The following is a 24,012-nucleotide window of genomic DNA, read 5'->3' on the forward strand; positions in this document are numbered from 1 at the left end:
TGCACAGAACAGGCCCTAAATTGCAACTAGTCTTTGGAAACTGCAGAGTTTTCAAATACTTTCTTGTTGCAAGAAGAAAATTGTTGAAATTACTTGTTGCTTCCTTTGACACTACTGAAAAATTAGCTCCTACTCTGTAGGCACAGCTGTTTTGATTACTTGATTAACACAGAAACTTGAACAGTTTTAAAAGAAATTTTCAAGCAGCTGAAAACTATTTCAGGAAAGGTTACTTTTCAAAACCTTTTCTTTTTTCTTTTTTAATTTACAAAGGACTGCACTATGTTTTTAACCCTCTCATCCAGGGACCACATCTTGTCTAGTGCCACCTGCTGATGTTAAAGGCATATTGCAAATTTAAACAGCTTGCATAGCAGCAGTCATGTGTTAGTCTTTTTCTTTTTTTTCTTTGCACACACATTCACGTTTAAAAAAAATTAAAAATGTTAAAAAATCATAAATTAATTCATGCAGTAACAAAAACTGCTAGAATAAATGCATTTTTACCTGAAATTTCATATGTGTGTTCACCGGGAAAAGCTGCAATAGGTTCTGTAAAGAAAAAAAAAAGAGTTGGAATTTAGTTACCTCCAAAACAGCAAATTATAGATCTTCAAGATCTCTTAGACTGTGGTGATTATGCAGACATGTGCAAACCCATAGAACATCTTTGTTTAGCTTGTCCCAAACTGAAAGTCAATTATTTTATTGCCCCCATTTGGTGACAGTGCAATCCTAAACAACTGACAGTGCAATCCTAAGCATGGCTACTTAAATGTAATGCTGCTCTGAGGCCTTATTCTCTAACAAATGTACTCAGCATTGCATCTCCCCCACTCCACAATAACTGTCATGGAAGCATGTTTCCGAGTAGTCATTCCCTAGACATTTGGGAGTCCAAAATGATGGCAAGATGCTTATTTATTCTTCCCAAAGATAATTTAATGAAATTAATTTAAGTGAAACTTACAAATGAGGAACTGAAACAATTCCCCGTATCTTGTTTTTGGCATAGTCAGTATAATTTCAGTTGACTAGTGTTTGGATCGAAAGCTTATTGTGTGGTCCTGAGAAATCCACCCATCTCTCGACCCACTTACATCAAGTTGCACTGGCAATCCAATGCATGCTTTCTAGTATCCCCAGGAGATAGATGGGGTTTAACTACATAGACTTTAGGAAGTGATGGATCACAGTACTCAGACGCTGAAGTGAGCAATGCTCTTAGCTCTTGATCTGCTGTTGCACTGTCCCAATGGTGAACATATGCAACAATGCCTATTCTTGACATAAGTTAAATGGTGCAAGTAAGTTTTGTGTACATTAAACAAGAAAGTGTTAGAATGACACCCCCACACCACCCACAACTTCTTTGAAGACTGCAGACTAAGTGGTTGCTTTAGGTTTTTAAAAAGAGAAGAACATTGGAGGGGAGACACATGTGGTCATAAGTAGTTCCTAAGTGGAAGGGGAGAGCAGAGTAAGATCCAGCTCTTTCTGAAAGATTTCCATAAAGAAGGGGGTAAAAAGATTTTTCCATTATTTTAAATTCTTTTAAAGAGATAATGGCTTGAATCCTATTGATAATTCCAACTACAGTAGTAATTTGCTGAATGGTGAGGGAGCACTTATGATTCAACAGGTCTGCTCTTATTAGGACTACCAACAGTATTCAAGCCAATATTACCAATTTATGAGGAACACCAGGAAATGCTTTCTAAGAGCAACAGGAGGTTTTTAACAGCAGAATGGCTAATATGTCTCAGAGATGCTTAAAGTACTGAGGATTTCTGGTTTTTCTTGCCTTTTCTTTTCTTTTCAGGCACTGGAATCAACACCACTTACAGTGTTATGTCAGGAACTCCATGAATGTGTATAGATTTTCCTGCATCACTGAGGCAGAGCTGTAAAGATAGACTTTACAGTCAAGGGGGAAAATGCACTCAAGTTGAGACATGTCTGCATACGGACTCCTGAGTGTATGCTATCAGCTCCAGTTGATGCATAGACTTGTAGGTAATAAAAACTCTTGCCTTTCCTTCTTATGTATTTCACACAGTCTGTGATGAGCAAGTATACAGCTATTCAAACTGGAGAAAACTCATCCCAATTTCCCAGTTAGGGCCAAAGTGCCATGATATGTTACAGTCATTAATTTTTTTTTAATATTCCACCCTTTCCCCTAACATGGGACCCAAAGGTGCATTACAGGCCGCCCAAAACAGGCGGTCTGGCGCAGCTGCTGGTTGCTGCATCCGGGAACCGCAGCGGCCAAATCGCGCGGCTCTGCGATGTCAAAATGGCGGCCCCCATGTGGATGGGAGCTGCCATTTTGTATGGACTCAGTCCGTACTAGGGTTGAGGGGCGTCCGAAAGGGACGCCCATTCTCAACCCTAGTACGCCCCTTCGGCGCGTCTGTAATGCGCCAAAGTTTCTTCCATCTACACTTTCTCCAGTCTCAGCCATTCTCTCTTCACCTTCCCAAATTGTATAGGTTTCCACAACTAGGAAGAAAGATTAAAAAAATATAGCCCTCTCTCCCTTTTTAAGGAAGAATAATCTGTTACAAATAAATGAAAAAGAAAAGTAATGTTCAGTCTGGTTTACTGTTTAGAAAAAAGGAAAAGCCTTTCAGATTTTTAATTTTTTTCATGATTTTTTTTAAAGGTTCTGTATTTTGCCTGAGCATGGGAGTCTCTTGGCTCGATGGCAGTCACCCTGTCTCAGAAAGCAGGTGACAGATTTGTCAAAAGGGAAAAATGATAGTATTATGAGTTATTACATCCTTTCCTCAAGTTGAAAAGGAATTTGATTACTTCTCTAAATTACAATTTTAAAACACAAGCTTGCTACTTCAGTCGCTTCTCCCTCTTTTATATTCCTAAGGGCCGTGGGGTTTTTTTTTATACATGATATGAAAGTACCCTTTTATTATATCATACACTGAATGATTCATCAGAAGACCTCACTTCACAGCCCAGTACTTGAGCTTAGCATTTTCCAAAATCCTACTACTATTTCCACTGGAAAACAGGAACTCCAGTTGGGGTAGCTTGTATCAGAAACAAACTGGCAGAAGGAAAACAATTCAAGCCTCACCTACTAGTCCAATGCCATGACCTCAGTCTGAAATCTCCCTAGCTGCTTTTACATTAAAACAACAACAACAACAACAACACAGCATCAAACCATGAAAGTGCTTCTCTCACATCTATTTTGTTCCTCAAGGAGCTCTATTATGTTACACACCAAGCATGTAACAGTCATGGGTATACAAGTGCAACACTAGCCTTTTCTGCAGCAAACATGTCAGTGTGGCTGTTGTATTCACATCTTTAAATGTGCATGCACTGGGGAATGTTAAACAGGTTCCCAGCTGTGCATAAACATGTATTAAAGGAAACACACCTTGTTGTTCATGGCTGTAAACCCTAATCTATCCTCAACACTTACATCTTTTATGTGAAGTGCAGAACTGTCCTGAAACATTTCTAATAGTGGTGCTATTTTAAGTACCTAATAGCTAACAGTGAGAATTTCTGCACCCCACACTTGCCTGGAGATCACATGCTTTCCTCCCCACAATCCCCCAGTTACACTGCAATTATACAGTCGAGAGGGAAAGAGACTCTGCATATGTTCAACAGCAATCATACTTATTTCCGACCTGTTCTAGGGTGAAACCCTGAAGAGCTGTGGCTATTAGACCTTGAGATGTCTTTCCCTAGATTAGGTTATTCATTTAGCCCAGTATCATATACTTGGATGGACAGTCATCCTCTGGGGTCTAAGGCAGAGGTCTTTCACCCTGATCCTTTGACTAGAGACACCAAGAATTGAACCTGGACCTTTATGCACGCAAAGGATTGGTCCTCTTAGGATGTATCCATACTGCAGAAATAAAGTTGCTTGAAACCACTTTAACTGTCATAATTCTGTCCTACAGAATCCTGATATTTATAGTTTGGTGAGGCTCCACAGCTCTCTGACAGACCAGGCTGAATACCTCACCAAATCACAGAGAGGAGCAAAAGACAGTTAAAGAGGAGTCAAACTGATTTGTTTTTGCAATGCAAAAGAGCCCTCACTGAGCTATTGCATGGACATTTACTGCATATCTGTTTATCTGAAGTGGGCCAGTGTTCTTGGGTTTGCTAGTAGTTTTGACTCCTCAACCACCAGTGACTATATTTAAACATCTCTGCACAAGCATTTATACAAACTGAGATTGTTTTTGTTCTGTTCGTTTTAGGGGGGCTTCTCCCCTTCAAAAATATTGTCAAATGATGGGGAACTGTTATTAGTATCACAGGGGGTGGTGTTATGTTGTGGAAACAGGGAGATTAAAACTGTTTGTCAAACAGTGGCAGATAATATTTTACCATATGAAGCATTAACAAATTAAACGGCCCCTAGGTAGGTAGCCAGCACAGTTCAAAGAATATTCAGAAATACAGAAAAACAACATGGCAGGCTCTGTTCCTAGAGTAGCCATGGCTAAAATAGTGGGTATTATTGAGCATCACCTTGATAAACTGCTAAAGAGTATATAACACAGTCTGAAGAGGACAAGCACTGCAGCCCTCATCTTCTGTCCCAGCTTTTTGGGTTGCTAGATTTGGCTGGTGTCGGCTGTAAACCAATTCCAGCCTGGTCAATGGGAAGGATGCCACTGCTTGTCACAATTGGCCTGGTATGAGTGGGACAGGAGCTAACCTTGTTTCATGGGCTCCTGGCAACAGCAGAACAAGAGTAATTTGCAGGACCCATTTCCAACTGCTCCTTCAATGTTGACATGCTGCTGTGCTATTAAAATCCACACTAACAGGCATCATGCTGGTGGAACCAGCATTGGCTTCAGGCCTGTCTGTGGGACAGAAACAACTCTGGTTGCCTTGGTAGATGACGTAAGAGAGGAACTAGATGTTGGAGTATTAGCATCAATGCTTGTTTTGTAGATCTATGTTTTCTTTCCTTGATAAGGTGTGCGCCTTCTATGTAGGAACACTGTACATCTCTATGGACATTTGGTCAGTGTTGCTTGTGAAGAAGTCACTTCCCATACCCTCCCTGACCTTTTCTGGGGGTCAGTAAAGTTCTCTTCCTCTCTCTGCTGTCACCAAGCATGGAAGCAGAAACCAGGTTATGCTACTAAAGATGTTTCTTCTTACTTACTTACACACATGAGAGTCAGCTCTAGGGACTCTTCTACCAAGTATAGTTTTCTCTACCGATTACCGTAGTTATTTTTGTTGAATCTAAATGTAGCAATAAAGTAAGTTTCTTTTTATCTACCAATGTATTCTAATTATCTGTCAGAAGCTCAGATCCTGTAGATTTTTACCAAACACCTGTGGAGTATATGCTTGTTGTTGGTGCTGCTGCTGGTGCTAAACTTTCTTAACTACAAATATCCAAAACCATAAGCAATTTTCCAACACCAAAGAGGGGGAGTGTTGGTTCTGCTGGACCTTTCAGTGTCTTTCAGTACCACTGACTATGATATACTTCTGGGTTTCCTCTCTGAGATGGGACTTGGGAGCACTGCTATTCATGGAGGGATGAACTCATAGGGTGGAGTTGGGGGGCTCCTGTTCAACTCCTTGGTTATTGGCCTGTGGAGACCCTTGGGGTTCTTTTCCATCCTTCATGTTATTTAGCATCTATATGAAACTGCAGGGAGAGGTTATCTGGAGTTTTGGGGTGTGGTGTCACCAGCATGCTGATTACACCCAACTCTATCTCCCCTTTCCACCTGATTTCATGGATGCTGTTTCTGTATTAAACCAGTGTCTGCTATGAGACACTGATAGCACATCAGTGAGCATATTGAAGCTGAATCCATAGGCAAGACGTGCAAAAGATACACTGAAAGTTGTAAGTAGGTTTCTAGGTGATCTGAAGTGAAAGTAACCATTTCTGAGTTTCAACTGTTTAACAACAGCAGCCACAACATGACTCACCTCCTACATTATACTGCTGAAATTGGGAAAGTGTAAGGTAAAAGAAGAGCAGACATTTGTATTGAATAAGATCAGTTCAAGTACTGAAAACAAATTCCTGGGCTCAAGTGTACATCTTTCGAACCAGGCTCCAGCTGTGGGGTGGGGGAAGTCTCAGGTTTCTATCAGAAAACCAAGTAGATCTGTCAAGCCTGAAGTCTTCCTCCACCTGAGCTGCAAGAGACAGCCTCCTGTGGCACACTAAACATTAAAGGCCCAGAGGACACCAACATGGCTGTCATTCTGGTGTCAAGTAAAAACATTGTTACTTTGGAGCCCAATTGGTTTTACCTACCACATCTGTACATGGTTTCAAATTGTTTTAGACCAGTGGTTCACAACCTGTGAGTCGTGATCCCTTTGGGGGTTGAATGACCTTTTCACAGGGGTTGCCTAAGACCACTGAAAACACATATTTCTATTGGGAAACACAAATAATTTCATAGTTGGGGGTCACCACAACATGAGGAATTGTATTAAAGGGTCATGGCATTAGGAAGGTTGAGAACCACTGTTTTAGACTATGTTAACCAATTTTAATCTGCCTTCTTTTCACTGGTGACATTGTTTAATGTTTTTAGCCTTTTATTATTTACACTGTTATAAACTGGTAACGTTGATTTTATTGTACCTTTAGACAGAGTGGAGAACATAAATATTTTAACAATAAGAACAGCGGTGGCAGCAGCAGCAACAACAACAACAATAATCTCAACAGCAGTCCTGGGATTTGCTCAGAAACACCTAGGCTGAAATCCTTACTCAAATGTTGATGTCCCTGACAGACCCTGGGCCACTTTGACCCCATTTCTCAGTCTAACCTCCATCACACAGTTAATGTGATGATAAAAATGGGGATCGCCCCAGTCATATCCCCTCCTCAATATCTCTGGGGTAAGGGTGGGATACAAGTGAGATAACTGAATAAAATCTACAGCTCTTTATCAGCTTCTACAGACAAAAGTAACAGATGAACAGAGAGGCTAATGACAGAGGAAAAACAACATTTTTGTATATAACATTTTTTCTCTTTCTTCTTCTTTTTTGGCTTTAAATCCCAAATCAAAACACTTCACAATGCTTGCAGCAAAGTTTCCTATCTGGCTTCCATCCCAGCTCCCAGACTGATGGATTCCAGAGCAAGAATCTCTTTTGTTATTATTAATAATGCTCTAAGACTTCCCTGCTGATTATTTCTTATTAATAAAAGGGTCCTATTGCAAGGCACGTAATACTAACTGATGCCTGGTTTTTCTTCTCATATATTTTTCCTTAGTAATCTTTGGACTAGAATTTTGGCCATCCCCTGCCATCACATAGACATGCTTTACTCTTTCAGTACCTGTCTTTCCAGAAGGAAAGAGAAAACGAAAAGAATTCCTGATATTTGCTACAGTGGAGACCAAGGGATTCTGCTTGCTTAAAAACACCAAGAGAAGATTGCCAAGGTTGTTTTCTGACCCATTGACCTCTGCTATACAGAAATTATTCTCACATAAGCTCAATTCTATTGCAATGGCTTTTACTATAAGGCAATTCTACTGCCCCATGTCTCCTCCCCCTTCTGTTGCAATGAAAGCCAGTGATGTGTGTATTGCTGCAAGAGTGGTTGCTATATCTCTTCTTCTTTTTCTTCTTGTTTGTGTATCTTCAAGTCATTTTCAACTTATGGCAACTCTAAGGCAAACTTATATTGGGGGTTTTCTTGGCAAGATTGGTTTAGACGAGGTTTGCCTTTGGTTTCCTCTGGGGGTGAGAGAGTGTGACTTGCTCAAGGTCACCCAGTGGATTTATATGGCTGGTCAGGGATTTGAAGCCTGGTCTCAAGAGTCTCAGTTCAACACACAACACAACACACTGCAGTGCATACTCAGAGTAAAAGAGAGAAAAATCTCAAAACACAAAACATTCTAGAGAAAATCTACCAGCCTAGCCTTGTCCCTAAAATGCTAGGGCTGTATATGCAAGATTTTCCTCCACTGCTTGGAAAGGATGTAAATGCCTTTCATGCAGGGATGTCAAATAGTGGGACTGTTGGTCACAGCCACTGTCCATCTCCTCTGTGCTAAAGAGCTCCTAAAGTATTCTGAGAACCATTTTGCTTTGGTAAAAAGTTATGGATTATCACAACAGGGGCTGGAGATTTTTTTTTGGGGGGGGGAGAAAGGATCATCTCAAGACTGCTCCCCATGAAACACCTGCTGGCTAGTGGCCACTTGCAGTTGCATCCATGTTATGGCTACACTATGAAGCAAGAAGGCTTGCATCAGCAGCCCATCTATATGTGTCTTGCCACAGACAGACACCACAGAGATGCCATTGTTTTTGTGTGTCAAAAAAGGTACCAGGAAGAACAAGCCACAAACATGCAACTAACTCCAGCTACCTGTCTCATCATGCGCTCATCTGACATCCTCAATGTCTGTTATGTGGAAGATGGGGCATCATAATAAAGCCTTTTATACAGATGGTCCCTTTTAAACATGACTAGCCTGCTTCATGAAAATAAGTTTTTTCTTTCCACTGTCAAAGTGATACAGATGAGAGGCATATTTACATACCCATACAGTTCTCCAAGGAGGTATCAGTGCCTATCCGGACATCATTGATGGCAATTTCTCCCGAATGTCCTTTGCTTATAATTCCCTCAAACACAATCTAGGAATGAATATAACAGAATAGAGAGTGTCATACTTCCACAATCCCCAAACCGCCCCTGTGCCCTTCAAAGAAAGTATGTTAAAATGCATGGTATGCTTTTAGCAAAAGGTGGTTGTATTTGTCCTTATTGTGGCTGCCTTCATGTGACAAAGGAATTTGTAGGTCAAGAAAATCACCTGAACCACAACATTTTCTACAACGTCCAACAACAGCTTATTTGATCTTCATCACCAGAGAAGCCAGGAAGGGAGGGTAAATACACTTTGTTTGTGCAGCAGCCTTCAGATTCTCTCCCAGCGTCTTCCAGTTTGACTTGCAAGTGGTTGAGGAGAACAGACATCATCTACAAACCATATATATACTTACCAGCTCCTCTCTTTCTGTCCAGTACCAACAAGCATGCAGGAGAATATGTCTATCTGACTGACTGACTATCTAATGACAGTTACATTTTAATTTGATTTCAAAATTTTCTTACTGGTTTTCACCAAAGAACCAGTCAAAGATGCATGAACCTTGAATATAAACTTGGTGGGGGCAAAGTGAGAGAACACCTGTTTGTATTCATTGTATTTCAGCCTCCACTTGCCTGTTTTTTCATCTTCCTTCTAGGACACAATACTAGTCCTATGGATTGTTTCTTTTCTAGTTTGGGCAGCAAATAGGACTCATTGATTAAATAAGCTAGAAGAGCAGCTTCCTCCCTTTGGGATGCTCATCATCCTGGGATGTTTGATTTTGTTACCCAGGAATAGCTGATCTATTCCTGACAGACAGAATATGTTGAGGGCCACTTGGTCCCACACATTCTCCACTCAGGGACTTCACACAGAGACTTTGGCAAACAAGTGAGTACTCCAAGGACAGAATGGTTGCCAAATGACCCAGAATGTCTCGCCTGAGGTCTTGACGATCTCTACATATTCTCAGTGGCCATGAAGAAGTGCGGCTGTTTAAACACCACATGAGACACAATCCACACTTTGGTACAAGGAAATGCAAATGCTGGATGAAAACAAAATGAGCTCCATGCCTTAGCTAAATTATGCAACTCTGTGCAATGTATGCAAATGTGCTTGTCAGGTTTAATTTCCGTGCTTTCTTCCAAAGTATTGGCATTTTTGCCAGATTTTCTGACAAGCAGCAGCATGGGGACTAGAAAAGAAAATATGGAGAAGTGAGAAGCCATGGGGAAATGCGGCCAGGAGAGCATACTCAAAGCTATGATTTGGAGGCAGGCAGGTATGCACGTGCGCGCGCACACACACACTGGTTGTGATGCCACCTTTGTGCAGATTCTTCTATGCTCCGAGCAAAAAAAAAAAAAGTATTGCATACTGAACATATATTTAAAAGGCTGCAAATATATTGAAAAGTTATAAAATCTACACATATGGATGACTATAATCTTCTGGCATGGAGTAATGAAAATATGAATATCACATTGCCTGCATGTAGAGTGATTCTTGTATTTTCCCTAACCCAGCTTATTCACATTGCAGACTTAAAAATGTTTTAACAGTCACTCTCTATTCCCAAGAAAGCCAGGGAGCTGTAGTTTTGTAAAAGTGAAGCTAGAACCTCTCCAAAGAAAATTCAAAATGCCAAACCATACTGCATTTTTTAACAAATCTTGGGGGGAGGGGGAGCTATGATGGTTCAGCTGGTATAAAACAGATTTGAATGTGAGCTACATCCTTACTTTCTCTGGGACTCAATTTCTGTGCTGGATTTTGAAGATAATTCTGCTTGTGCAGAGGCATAATAGATATGTGCATTTTAGTTCTCTTTCCTAAATTATCTATTTATACACAGATTTCTGCTGTTGTTTAAGGGCTCTGAGAGCACTGAATTCACACCGGGAGCTCATTTTGCGCAAACCCATCTTCTTCCAAACCAAGGAAGCACTAATTGCTTCCTTCTTTCCCCAGAACAGTTTAAGAAAGAAAGAAAGAAAGAAAGAGATTTTTTTAAAAACAAAAATCTTAGGTCTGTTCTTGCACCCTCTACCTGGTTGCAAGAGGCACTTTTTTTTTAAATCCCTTGTGGCTTTGTGGCTTCTTGACACAGAATACCTGATAATCATCTAAAGGAAAAATGGGAGGGGGGACACATTTACAAATGAGAGGAATATAAAAGGCAACAGTATGAACAAAGACCTAAACCTATGTATAAAATAGGCAAATTCTGAATAACAAACACACTGTCTTTTAGTTACTATAGCAACATGGAAAACACAATGAAGGAGAAAAGAGCCCTGCTCAACAATGTTCTCTAATGATGAATGAAACAGGGTCTGTTGATGTATTTGAAAGAAGTACAGCTGAAATCCACATGAATCTCAACCTCTCAACCTTCTCAGCAAGCTCACCTGATACTCCATATCATAGCTCGGGAGAAGGATCCGCCCTTCTCTCCACTCTTCCCCTTGATCCTCCCTGATGATCCACAAGGCCTTGTTCTCATGTGATGCTTCCCGTCGCACCTGCAGCATGGTCCCGCTCCCACCAGAGACCTGGTAGCGGAAGATCATGCACACGGCACTCCTGGGCAGGAAGATGGTAGGGCTGACAAGGCGGGCATGCTGTCCTTCTCTTCTGGCACTGCTCTGCAACTGCAGGTAGGTCTTGCCATCTAGGGAAGGAGAAGACAACATCTTGAATCATCATTTGCAATGGAAGCGGCAACTTGTTCTTATCAGCTAAGCTCAACCAGGATCTGATGCAGCAAGAGACTGATGATCACTGCTTCCATCTCAATGATGACAACACAAGAGTAATAGGGATGCTTATACTCCCCTAGCAGATTGGGTGGTTGTGTACTGTGATCAATTACTGAAGAAAGTCAAAATTCCTGATTATGGAAGTTTATGTCAGGAGGATAAGCCTGTGGTTTTGAAACCCATGTTTGTTTCTTGACACTCATGTAGGGCAGAGGGAAATGAGCTGCCTCTTCTCTGCTGAGGGCAGTTTTTCCATACAGCTGTCTCAGCCTGGCAGCAAATCAGGATCCTGGGAATGATGGCAGCCATTTCAGAGCAGAATTTGTTGGCAGGGAAAGGATAAAATACCTGCACACCAAAATTTCCTTCTGAAAATGCCCCTCTCTTCTTCATATTTATATTAATTTGACAACCAGGTTCAGGACTTGCATTTGCTGGGGAAACATAAAATTACACCACAGTAATAAAACTGACTTTTCAGAACATTTTCATTCCTCATGTTTACAAAGTTCACAGGGTACACCAAGCAAGTATCATGCAGAAGAGCACTCATGCTGTAGTACTCTGCACTGATTTGAGCCTTGCTTCCAGCTTTTGACACAAAAATCTGTTTGGGCCCTGGATATTTCAAGAATCATCTGTTTCCAGATGATCCTGCTCAGTCTTTTAAGATCTTTTGGGGATGCTCTGCTTTGTGTCCTGTCACCACTAGAATTTGAAATACTTTTTTGGACTGTCAGTTAGATTCTCGGAGTTGTAGGCCAAAAAAAAGCTCTATGAAGTTTTGTCTCTGACATCTGTAGGGGCATATGGTAGAGTGGGAATCCAGAATCTCCTTGTTTTGTGGGCTCCTTTAATTCCCTCCCCACTAGCTTCCTGTAGATTAGCGAAGATCATTTTGTTGGGGGGGAAGCATTCAGTTTAGATTAATTCTTTGAGCATCTGTTTCTTTGCTGGCTGCTTCATTATTGACACCACTAATTTGATGATTTCACAATGTTAATTGATATCTCACTGATTTAGTATTTTATTGTTACCAATAAGCATCTTTGCAACCTTTTCCTGAAAAGCAGCCTACACATTAGTTAAGTAACTACAGTTAGTTAAGTAACTACAGCCTACACTCTGGGTCCCACATGGAAAGGGGATATTAAATAATTAGCTGGGATATGAAATAAATAAATAAATATTCCCATCTTGACCATTGTTTAGCCTCTCTTATTTCATTTTTCACTTGGATTTTGATTTTTTAAAAAATCAATCTGATCATTTATATTTTAATCTATTCCTCAATGTTCATTTATTCAAGGCCTCTCTGCAACTTTGCACACGCCTAATGTTTCACAATCCTTTATAAAGACATCTAGAAAAGTCACCCATCTATCTTTGTCCAGATTTTGCAAACCACCGCAAAGTCAGTAGAGTATAAAGGGGAGCATATTTTATTAAACACAGTTTACAAAAATAACTGCACTAAGCTTCTCTTCAAAATACAAAGAACAAACCACTTGTCATTGGAGGAAAAAACCAGGCTGTGCTTGGAAAGAGATGCAATGTAAGAAACATGTAAAACAGGAAAGCAAGAAATAATGATTAAGAAAGAAAACACTAAGAATTTCAATGCTGATATGCACTAATACAGTGTATTAACTGAAGAAAACAGCCATCACACTTGACCAATAATACCTAAAAAAAATTAGATGTCCAGGTCAGAATAAAATATGCTACCTAAGCAGTCAGTCACCGAAGCCTGGAAAAGGGGGTGGACTACAGTTCCCATAATTCCCAAGTTAGCATCTGGGAACTGTTGTCCAAAAATGTGACTTTTCCAAACTGTGACTTCTGCTGCCCCCTTGAAGCCAGGGGCTTGCCTTCTGCCAATCAAGGAACCTCTGGCTTCATCTCCTTCTCATAATGTCCCTGAGCTTTTGGCTACAGTGTGATACTACGCAAAGAGAGTGGGGAGAGCTCACACACCATGCCTTGAATAGTTGCATAAATGAAGTCATTTTAACAGTGGAAATCGACCATGCAGAGTTCAGATGTTCTGAAATTTCTCCTTTTGAATAATCATTTAAAAAACAGGAAGCCTGTTGGATTTTGCACCAGGTTCTCCTTCCTATCCTTCCTTTAAAGCCCTATATGGCCTAGGATCGCCTACTTCCATACAATCCACTGTGCACCCTCAGGTCCTCTGGGAGGAACTTATTAAAGCCAAAAAAGACTGGCAGCAACCTCCCAGAGGACATTCTCTGCGTCTGCTTCCAGACTGTGGAATGATTTGCCAGAAGAGATCCATCAAATCACCAACCTGGATAGCTTCAAAAAAGCTATCAAGACGGATCTCTTCCGGCAGGCCTTTCTGGAATAGTTTTCAACCAGCATGAAAGAACCCTCCATATATGCTGCATATTTTATATCATACCACCACTCACCTGTTAGTTATTGGTTTAAACAGTTTATTTTAATAGAGTGATTTTTAATAGTAATATATTTAATTCTTTTTAAGGGGGGTTACGCTATATCGTATTGTGTATTGGATGTTTTTTATACTGTAAGCTGCTCTGATTGCCCTATGGTAGAATAGTGGGATAAAAATAAGTTTTATTTATTTATTTATTTATCCAGTTCAATAAAATGCAGCCCCTACAGTGGCTTTCCTACAGCTAACACTTGGGGATAGATCGTACAACATGCAGTTTAGAATTGCAAGCTTCTATATCTTGTCTGACTGCAGGGTTATCCCAGAATTTCCTGCAGCTTCTTGTAGAAGAAAAATTGGTAGCCCAATGCCACTGGCAGTCCCATAACTAGGGTTGCCAAATTGCGTCTGGGCATGCACCTGTAGCGTTAACCCTTGACAGACCCTTGGAGTAGGATGGGCTACTCTATCAAGCAGGATGAAGGAGGAGTGCCCAGCTTTGTCCTTGTCACTGGATTCACAGCAAGTACTGCCACTGCCATTGGGCTGTCAATAGCAATACTCTATTGCTGTGCATCTGGCAACAAGAAGAGATCTGTGTACTCTTCCACATCCCTTCTCCCTGAGCTCTACCTGTAAGACAATGGCCATTTTGGGATGTGATGGCTAAATCTGAAAGATGAGCTTTGGAGGTTGAGGAAATAAAAGTCCTTCATTATACTTGGAATTTTACTATATCTCCTGCTCCAAGATGTGTTAAGGTTATCAAAGAGCCCCATCCCAGATCCACTCTGTCCTTAACACAATGCAACATGCAGTCTCTCTGCTTCTTGATTTTTCCTCACCACTTTAACTACATGCTAGGAAAAATTTCATCTGGTAAATTTGTGCTGGTTGCACTGGCTTTGAAGACATGTGAGTTCTGTTTCCTCCCTCTTCCCCCAACCCTACAAAGTTATCAGTTCTATAAGCTAGGTACTTGTAGCTAGGAGCAGAACGGAAGGAAAATCTCACGCAGAAGGAAGAGTGAAAATATTTCCCATTATCTGTTGGCAGTGGAAATGAATACAGATTAAAGGTAGAATCCTATGCATATTTCCTAAGAGCAAGACCCACTAGTCACAGATAGAGACACTTCTAAATAAACATGCATGCTGTCCACTTGTAAATAGCATCAGTGTCAGTTATGTTGTTGTTGCTGTTGTGATAAGCCTTCAAATCATTTCCAAGTTATGGCAACTCAAAGGTCCAAGCTCACTGAGTTGCTTTCCATGGCCAAATGGAGATTCAGACCCTTGTCTTCTGGAGTCCCAGTCCATCATGCAAACTATTACACCATGCTGATTTAAAAGACATCAGTGTTCTAAGGAAATACCTTTCCTACCTTCACCCTGGTATTAGCAAAACAAGCCCAATATTTCATACCATACACAGAAGTTGCTAATATGTAGAGAGACTAATCACAGCAAGAGGAGAGTAGGTTCGCTGGATAGAAAGACAGTATATTCCATTGATGGAGACAGATCAGTAAGGAGGATGTCTATTTCACCAGCAGCTACAAGCATGGAACTCTGCTGATTAAGATACTGAAAAGCTTAAGGCAAAAGATTGACATAATTAGGACAAGTGAAAGTGCTGTAATCGGTGAGGAAAAATTGACTCTGTAATCATGACATTATCAGAGGTTGCTGGCGGAGGGGGGGACGACAACTCATATTTATTCTCTCTTAAATTTGCTTGTCTTATAAATCAGCAGCTGATCCCTACCACTCTCTTCACCACCCCGCCACCTGTCAACCTTACAGACTCTTCTTAGGACTGGGAAGACAAACTCACTGTGTGTGTGTAGGAGGTCTTTTTTTTCCTTTTGCTTTCCACTCTCTGCCCCACCCCACCCCACCACCAGGTAGTAAATACTTTGCAATCAGAGCCTAGCTGACAATTTAGTTGATGATAAGCAAAGCAGAATAGTACTCATCATCTTTCTCTTTTTCTTCTTTCCCTCTTTTCACACTGCAGATGATTAGCCCTCGAGCACAAACAGTAGGATGAAGTTGTTGCTGTCAGTGATCTAAGTAAAGATTATTCAAAGACATGGAGCAAATATTCAGGCCATAATGGGGATATTGGCATATTTTTGGCTGAGGGTAAAGCTCTGTCCTTGAGCTTTCTATGGCACCCTTGGAAGGCTAAGGATATGTAGTAGTATCACGTTGCTACTTTTTCTTCTGTCAGTGCCCACCCCTTCATAGGCACAACAATGGGGAATGATTGGCCCATTCCACTTGGCCTCTTGCAATGCCATGAAAAACTTCCCTCTTCCCTTAACCCTCAAATTCTGCCAACCACTGAACAAGACAGCAACTGTGCTTCCCTTTTATAGTACAGGTTGAATGTCACTTATCTGGAATTCTGAAATCTGAAGTACTCCAAAATCCAAAACATTTTTGAATTACAACACAAGTAGCGTAGAATGTATCTGTATTATATCTGAGAGGCTGGAGAGAGACGCAGTAGGAGAGAAATGTGAGAACCTGTGAAACAACAGGGATCCATGTCTCCTGCCATTTCACAGATCTTCAGTCTCTCTCTCTCCAGTTTCTGGAGAAATACAGGTATTCCAAAATAAAATAAATAAAATTAACCCTCCCCCCCCCAAAAAAAAAACCCAGCCTGCTTTTGGTCTCAAGCATTTTGGATAAAGGATGATCAACGTTAGACTGGAGACTGGAACAAATATATTTAGGTGGTAAAATGTAGACTGGTTAAATGTAGTTTATTTGAAGAGAAACAACCACCTCTTGGCCAACTCTGTAAGCCTGTAAGAACAAACCACCATTCAAGAGAAAGTCTTTTGGTTTCCAAACATAGGGTGGGTGGGTGGTGGAATACCTAAAATGCCTTCAAATGTGACAGAAAAAGGCTTATGAGGGCTTCATATCATTAGCCTGCTTTCTTATCTTTGCCATAGACAATGGATTCCATAACGTAATTTAGTGAGAAAGAAAGGTAAGCAATTCATATTGTTGTTAGGAGACTAACATGGCTCAAATGCAGTGGGATTATTTGTGGTTGATTTCATTAGGGCACAAAGAATAGGATGAGGCAATTGGGGAGTTGTGAAGATTTACCAAAGGGATGGGGAAATTCAAGTGTTCTATAATTTCAATTTCAATTTTAAAATACGTGTGTGTGTGTGTGTGTGTGTGTGTGTATATACATCACCCTTTGACACAATATCTAGGATTGTTTATAAAAATGAGATTACAAAACTCAATCAATTCTGCCTTTTAAGCAATAGGGAAATTATCTGAGCAATTAGTATCACTTTCAGTTGTCAACTGATGTCTTTTTACAAGGTCTAGTGGTAAACCTAGTGACAGGGCTGTACCTCTCCAGACTGCAGGTGTGATTCACATTACTGAATGTGTCTCTGTACAAATAAAATCCCCCCAACAAAGAAAACTAGATGTCAGGGGAAAAGGGATTAAGCCTATCCTTTCTCTTCACAAGCATGTTTACCACAGACAAGAAGTCTCTCTCTCTCTCTGTGTGTGTGTGTTTTGCATTGCTCAAACTGCTATTACAAGTCTTCCAATTATTGACCTTCTCGTACCTTACATGCATTGGACACAATCCAGTACAAAATTAGATATGCTTAAGCCTAATTGAAATCAATTGGATTAAGTGCACCCAAATATGTGTTGGATTGTGGCCATTGCCTTTTGAACTATCCTTTACTGCAAAGGAAAATAATTATGCTCTGCTTTAAACCATAGAAGACTTGGTCTTTAGCTCAATGCCACTGCTATGCAGGTTTTTGTTTTTTTAATGTTCATATTCAAATGAACTGACATAGGCTATAGAGCAGTGGCCAGATTCCACAAAGTTGCAACAGTAATCTTTCCTTTAACATCAGGTTATTAAATATGTTGTACCTTCCCTCTTTTCATTTTTAAAGCTTCAAATTAGAATCCTTCAAACCAGCCTTCACAGCCACCCTTGCATTCTAAATGCTATGGTATCATAGTTAGCCATATATATACATGGCTAACTATGATACCATAGCATATATCCAGAGATCGCTGTGTTAGCCTTATAGCTAAGTATAATAACATCCAAAATTCACCAAAAACAGTGATACCTTTATTGGACCAACCAAAATGCATAGTATACATGTAAGAGTATTCATGCAGGTGGGTACTGGGAGATTTTTAAAGTCCAGAAAATAAACTTTAAATTTCATTAGCAAGACAAAAAATTACCGGTTTTAAGATCCAGTTTGTCTCAGATCCTTTGAGGGGCTGCAACCTCCTTTGTTAGGAAGAGAACACTGAATTTCTTAGGAAGCCTCCATGCTTTTTCATCAGGACAACTTTTAACTGTTGCTAAGGCAAAACATGCCAATGCAGTCCCAATTTAAAAGAAAAGAATGGTTTCACCTTTGTTAGAGGTAGAAACCTCAAATAGTAAAGTCCCAGTCCATTGGCCCTTTATGATTATTTATATATTTGTTTGTTTACTTGGCTCAACTATGAAGGAATTTCAATTTTCTTAACAGTATGGGTTTTATTTACTTAGAATTCATGTCTTATACGATGGACAAGAAACTCATGCAAGAATGCAGTAAATGGTCCGGATACATTCACCCTGCTAGATTTCAGCAAGACAGACTTGAGGTCCATTATGGGAAGGCCAGTGCATTTAATCTTCTGAATGATTCGTCGCACTAACCCTTTCCAAATGTGTTGCTAGGTCTGAACTTCTATCAGGAACAAACTGATTCTCCATAGCTGTACCTGCTTCAATAAGCTGAACAGCTCATGGTGGCCCTTTGACTCAAGCTATTTTTCATAATTCCCAGACTTGAAAAGTGATTGACATCTAGTTTGATGAGAACTCAGTTTGAAGAAGTAGATTTTCAAAGGCAAAATTGCTCTTAGGCACTTATCTTCCATAGAAATTAATAGGTGTCAGGCACTCGAGTGTCACTTTGGCACCAGAAATTCTACATCCACACAACTAGTATCATAATGTAGCCCTCTTCATTAAAAACATGTAATCAAAATGTCACTGAATTTAGAGGAGCTACATCAAGGGAATCAGAGTGAAATTTGTCCGGACACTCCACCACTTCTTTGGCTTTCCTGCCAAAAGGACCAATAAGAGAGGGACACTTATAGGCCCTCAAAGCAGCCATGCAACTGGAGAATCCAATGATATTTCACATCCCGGGGTGGTGGTGGTGGCGGCGGCGGCTGTATAGCTGGGATCCCGAAGAGTTTGTTCCAGTAGGAAGTAGCATCCTCTGAATGGACTTCCACTTACAGGGTAAAAGGGAGCTGATTCTCCCTTTTCCCTACAGCCTATTCTATCCTTGGAAAACCTACTCTGGGGAGATGGGGAGCACTTTGGAACAGTGGGTGAGTGGGGCTGTGGGAAGAGGGAGAATCAGCATGTCCATTATGTGATTCACCGCTGAATCACATAATGGACAAAAGGAGTCCCATTCACCATAAGTTAGGAACTTATTCTCTATCGTGTAGGAAAGGAAGATGACATCTACCCAAGTGGCACAGCAATTTTCCATCTTGTGTTTGCTAACACTCACATATGGAATGTTAGTACATGTGCTGGGCCTATGTGTATGGGGTCCAAATTGCTTGGTTAGTTTTTAAAAGGCTAACTAAAAATGGGTTTGAGGTAATGCACTTCCTCCTTCTCAGCATTTAAAGTGAGGTAACAGCTCATCTTGAACGTGTTTTCTAGGTTTTATACTGCAGGGTCCCCCAGAGACAAGTGGTCCCCTCTGGGGTAAGCATGAGCTGAGGAAGCAAAAAGAATTGTTTGTAGCCTCTGTGTGAAAGTGGCAAGGAGATAGAATCAATAAGCAACGGTTCCTCCATTCAAGAGCTTTTTTTTAAATGATACATTAAGAATAGATAAGAACAGATAAAATACAAGAAGAATCCAAACAACAATCATACAGTTATCTTGAAGACAAAATTGCTTCGCTAGCCAGTCCATCCAGACACCAATTTCAAATGCTATATATGTTCTAAAACTATTAAATATATCTGCTCACATCTTTGTTCCTCTTCTTCCTATAGTTGTTGGTTTTCACGGTTAAAAAGGAGATACTGTCTTTGATTCAAAAGGAATTAGTCAAGCAAAGACTAAGCTTTCTGAAGCAGAAACCAATGTCCCATAAAGTCCTTAACAATACCTCTTTGATTAAGTATCAACACAGATGACATTACACACACATTTGTTTTAAAACAAAATTATTCCAGATAAACCCATTGCTTAAATCAACTATTTAACCACTTCCCACCCTTTAAAAGGGGAGAAAAAACAACAGTAACAACATTCTGATGAATTGCTTTAAAAAGCATTCTAGTATAATTCCACAAGATCTGAGACAGGACTATTCACAGGTATGCATTCGCTACTTGATGCTTGCTATACTATCAAGTAGCTTTCTGAGCATGTAAATTCAGATACAGCTTCACAAACAGAATTTTCATATCAGCACCAACAATGCTTTTCAATGGATCAGTTCATTTATGCAGCTGACAGCCATCAACTGTAGAGGAGCTGTTATGTATGCCAATGCATGAGCCAGCCTTAGGTTGCCATGTTATGGAAAGTGGAATGGGAATGAAGAAGACACCCTTATTTTTGTCCAGCACTGACCATGCAGGCCATGTTTTGCGTAGGAAGCTTTTCCAATTTTAAGGAACATCTGAAAGACACTATCCTTCCTTGAGAGAACTGTCAATTTAATCTTACACTCTTCTTTGTGATCTTCAGCCAGTTACTGAACCATAAGATCATCTCTTCTTATTCTCTGACTGCTAGGTCTGTTCACCAATCTTTGGTAAGGAACTCTGTCCAAGGCCCTTTGAGCATGCAAGTAAATAATGATGGGTACGCTGGAAGTTGAGTACAGTGGAGCTAAGGGATAGCAAGCAAGTCTGGTTTCTGTGGTCATTCCATTAACTAGGGACAATGTTAGAACATCTTTATTAGATGGACAGAAGAGAGGGATTCAAGTGCATCTTCCTCCCATTGCATTTTTATCTTTTATTTATTAAACAATTTTTAAATTGCACTGATAGTGTTATAGCAGTGAGAGAGGCCCAGCTGATTGAAATTCCATGCAAAGGGTCAAAGCACAGTCAACTTTATATCTGGGTTCCATGGCTCCATTACAATAACAATTAGCTCAAAGAAAAGAAAGGGAGACTCAGGCTGTCCAAAATTAGGGAGACATTTGTTGCAAGGAGAATAAGGAACCAAAGGACCTTGAAGGAGGTGTTTTGTCCAAGGTTACTATGACCAGCCCAAACCACAGATGGAAAGTATACCTGCTTACACTCTGAGCAACTCATGAGCTGCCACCCCACATATGACTATGGATCTGGTCCAGTGGACATCAGGGTTTCTTCATCTTTGTACTGTAGATATGAGTACACAGATATGAGGCAGTAGGCTGTACCTGCTCCTACATGACTTTAAGATTTAATTGGCCAGTCATTCTAATGTCTGGAAGAATCTCAGGAAAGTCTTGTGGTCAAATAAAAAAGGCCTGCCAAAGAACTAATTGCCAAGGCATCTTGCTTCAGCCCAGCCATTCCAGTCATTCTTATTTTATTTTGCAGTTAATGGAAGGATAGAAACAGGCAGCAAAAGAATGGAGGAACCTGAAGCAAAGCAATTCACACACACACACACACACACACTCCTACTCTGAACTGTTTGAAGAAAAGGGGATTTTGCAAAAATCTTTGAATAATACCTTTAGGATAGAAAAAGTGTATTATCCCCCTTCTTGTCTCTTTGATTTTAAGAAGAATTTGGTTCTAGCAAAGAGGCAGTGTATAAAGTTGATACTGAACATCATCAGGTGTTCAAAAGATGGTTTCCTCAAGGGCTGAGGGCACCCCACTTACAGAAATTCTGTTTGCTGCTGCTGTTGCTTTGCAAGGAGATTTATGAGGCTATCTGGCTTCCACTGAGCAAGAGCAGCAGGAATGTTCCACTAAACGATGCTCAGGAAGTGGCAGCACAGTGTAAGCACCTTGGTAAATCATGGACTGAGCTTCCCAAACAGCCATCTGGAAAGCTAAACAAATCACCTGGCTAACAGGAGAAGGTTTCACAGGTAACATTAAGTATCTGTTTCTTTCTTTCCTGCCAGTGGGGTGTCCTGGAAAAATATAGTTTAACACAGTGTGAACTGGGAATCCCACAGATTACAAGCTAGTGGGGCTTTTTATATATTTTAACAGCACATTGTGTAAATCTGCCACCCTTCCTCTGTCAAAGTCAATTTCCCAAGGAAGATGGTTTCTGAAGCACAGATGGGATTGTTTCCAACAAAACAGATCATGTAAGATGCACAGAAACCAATAACCAATCTCAACAATGGCCCTTAGGTGCTGCTTTTTCACCAGACATCAGTTATCTTGCAGGCGATCCACCCAAGACAATTCAAAGCCAATATTTCTGTTTATTCACATTGCTTCTTCAGGTCAGCATGCTTTAAATTGCAGAGTTAGTAGAGACAGTTCAAGAGTTAGCTTGCAAAAGAAAAATAAGCTCCATATTCCTGCCTCTTTTTTTTAAAAAAAAGAGAACAAATTACATACCTATCCTACAAGTCTTAATGTCCAACTACTGCCTACAGAGATTTGCCCTGAGTTTTTCACAACTGCTTCATCCTGTTCAGAACTGATTCTTACAAAATCAAAACTAGCCTGCCTTTAGCTCCTTTGCTTTGCTTAGGAAATGAAATGGAAGCTTTTGATAGTGGCGCCAGTTTCTGGTTATTCCAAGGGCTTTGTCTGTGGCATAACTGAAGTCTTTAACAGTGCTTGGAAAGTTTGCTTTCTTGAGTCTACAGCTCCCAGAATCACCAGCCAGAATGGACAGTAGTTATGATGGCTGAGGATTCTGGGAGTCTGATCTTGCTGAGCATTTTCACACACATCCATTACAAATGCTGCTGACTTTCTGCTACACAATTTGTAAACATGCAAGACTCCTGCTGGCGTAGGACAGAGCCACTCTGTTAAATCTACGTTCCAGCCAATGCAGAGTTAAGGTTGCCATTTGTCCTGGGAAACCCCGGATTGAAGGGGTTATAAAATGTCCCAGACAGCTAGGCCAGTTAAAGCAGTAAATCCTTCATTACAGCCCAACGGATATGTTAAAATGGGGCTGTAGCAATGAAGTAAGAAACTGTGCAAGAAGACTGACACTGGGGAGAGCCTCATCCCACCCTGCTATTACACAAGCATGAGGGGGGGAGCTCTTAGCTTGGTACTAGTACTGAGGTTGAAACATAATGGTAGAAAAAGTGTAATGGTTAATGTGTTGAATTTGCATAATCAGAATGCAAATTAATAACATGCATAATTATAATAATTTGCATAACATCAAATTAGATGCCTGGATATGAGGGATTGGAATATGGCAACCCTATGCAGGGTATATGTTCATGCTAGAGGGGAAAAAGTTGCAAAGAATGCAGCATCAACATCTGAAAAGACTCATCCCCAACCTCCCATTTCTCTGGAATGTTAAAACAGAGGAAACCAATGCATAACTTGTGGTTTCTAGGAGGATCAAATCCCTTTCGACTGTAAAGATCTGACATAATAAACATATAGTTAAGCCAATTTGAGTCCATGCTACTAAAACTCTACCCAGTTTCCATGATATGCTTCTTACCCTGCAGAAGCCTTGTTTGGCTAAAAGAGAAATCAATCCACAATAAATGCAATATTTATACCAGGTGGGCATCTTGTCTCACAGGAAAGAACCTTCTCAATTTGATTACCTGTTAATTTACTTGCCAAGTCATCACTATTTTATTTTCTAAATAAAAATCCATCTATCAGCCAAATCAATGAAGACTTACAACACTGCAAGCCTGCACAAAGTCAAGCCTTTAATGTAATTTGGAGGAGCCAGTAAGATGATCTGGCCCATCGCTTCAATCTCTTTTAATCAAGCTTGATTTCTCTGAACAGCGCAGTGACTGCAGTTCCCACTAAGTTTATCTGGAGTCCTGTTATTGTAACCTACTGAATCTCTCTAATAATCAAGCTAACAGCCTTTTTGTGTAATGTTCACATGCAAAGCAAGAGGCTAGTAGGCTCTGCATACATTTTTGCTTGTATTTGAATTGTGCATG

At 40.4% G+C, this 24,012-nt stretch overlaps 1 protein-coding gene across 1 annotated transcript in view; it reads right to left on the bottom strand.

Annotated features, from left to right (window-relative positions):
- The window catches only part of NRP2 (neuropilin 2), a 123,974-nt gene that overhangs the window by 15,368 nt on the left and 84,594 nt on the right, over nt 1–24,012 (bottom strand). The window contains exons 12-14 of the mRNA XM_042463439.1: nt 11,036–11,298; nt 8,565–8,661; nt 508–552 (exon numbers count right to left, since the gene is read on the bottom strand). Coding sequence (XP_042319373.1) covers nt 508–552; nt 8,565–8,661; nt 11,036–11,298 — 405 coding nt within the window. The remainder of the gene's footprint in view (nt 1–507; nt 553–8,564; nt 8,662–11,035; nt 11,299–24,012) is intronic.

The sequence above is a fragment of the Sceloporus undulatus genome, chromosome 1, assembly GCF_019175285.1.
Source record: "Sceloporus undulatus isolate JIND9_A2432 ecotype Alabama chromosome 1, SceUnd_v1.1, whole genome shotgun sequence".
NCBI classification, from domain to species: domain Eukaryota; kingdom Metazoa; phylum Chordata; class Lepidosauria; order Squamata; family Phrynosomatidae; genus Sceloporus; species Sceloporus undulatus.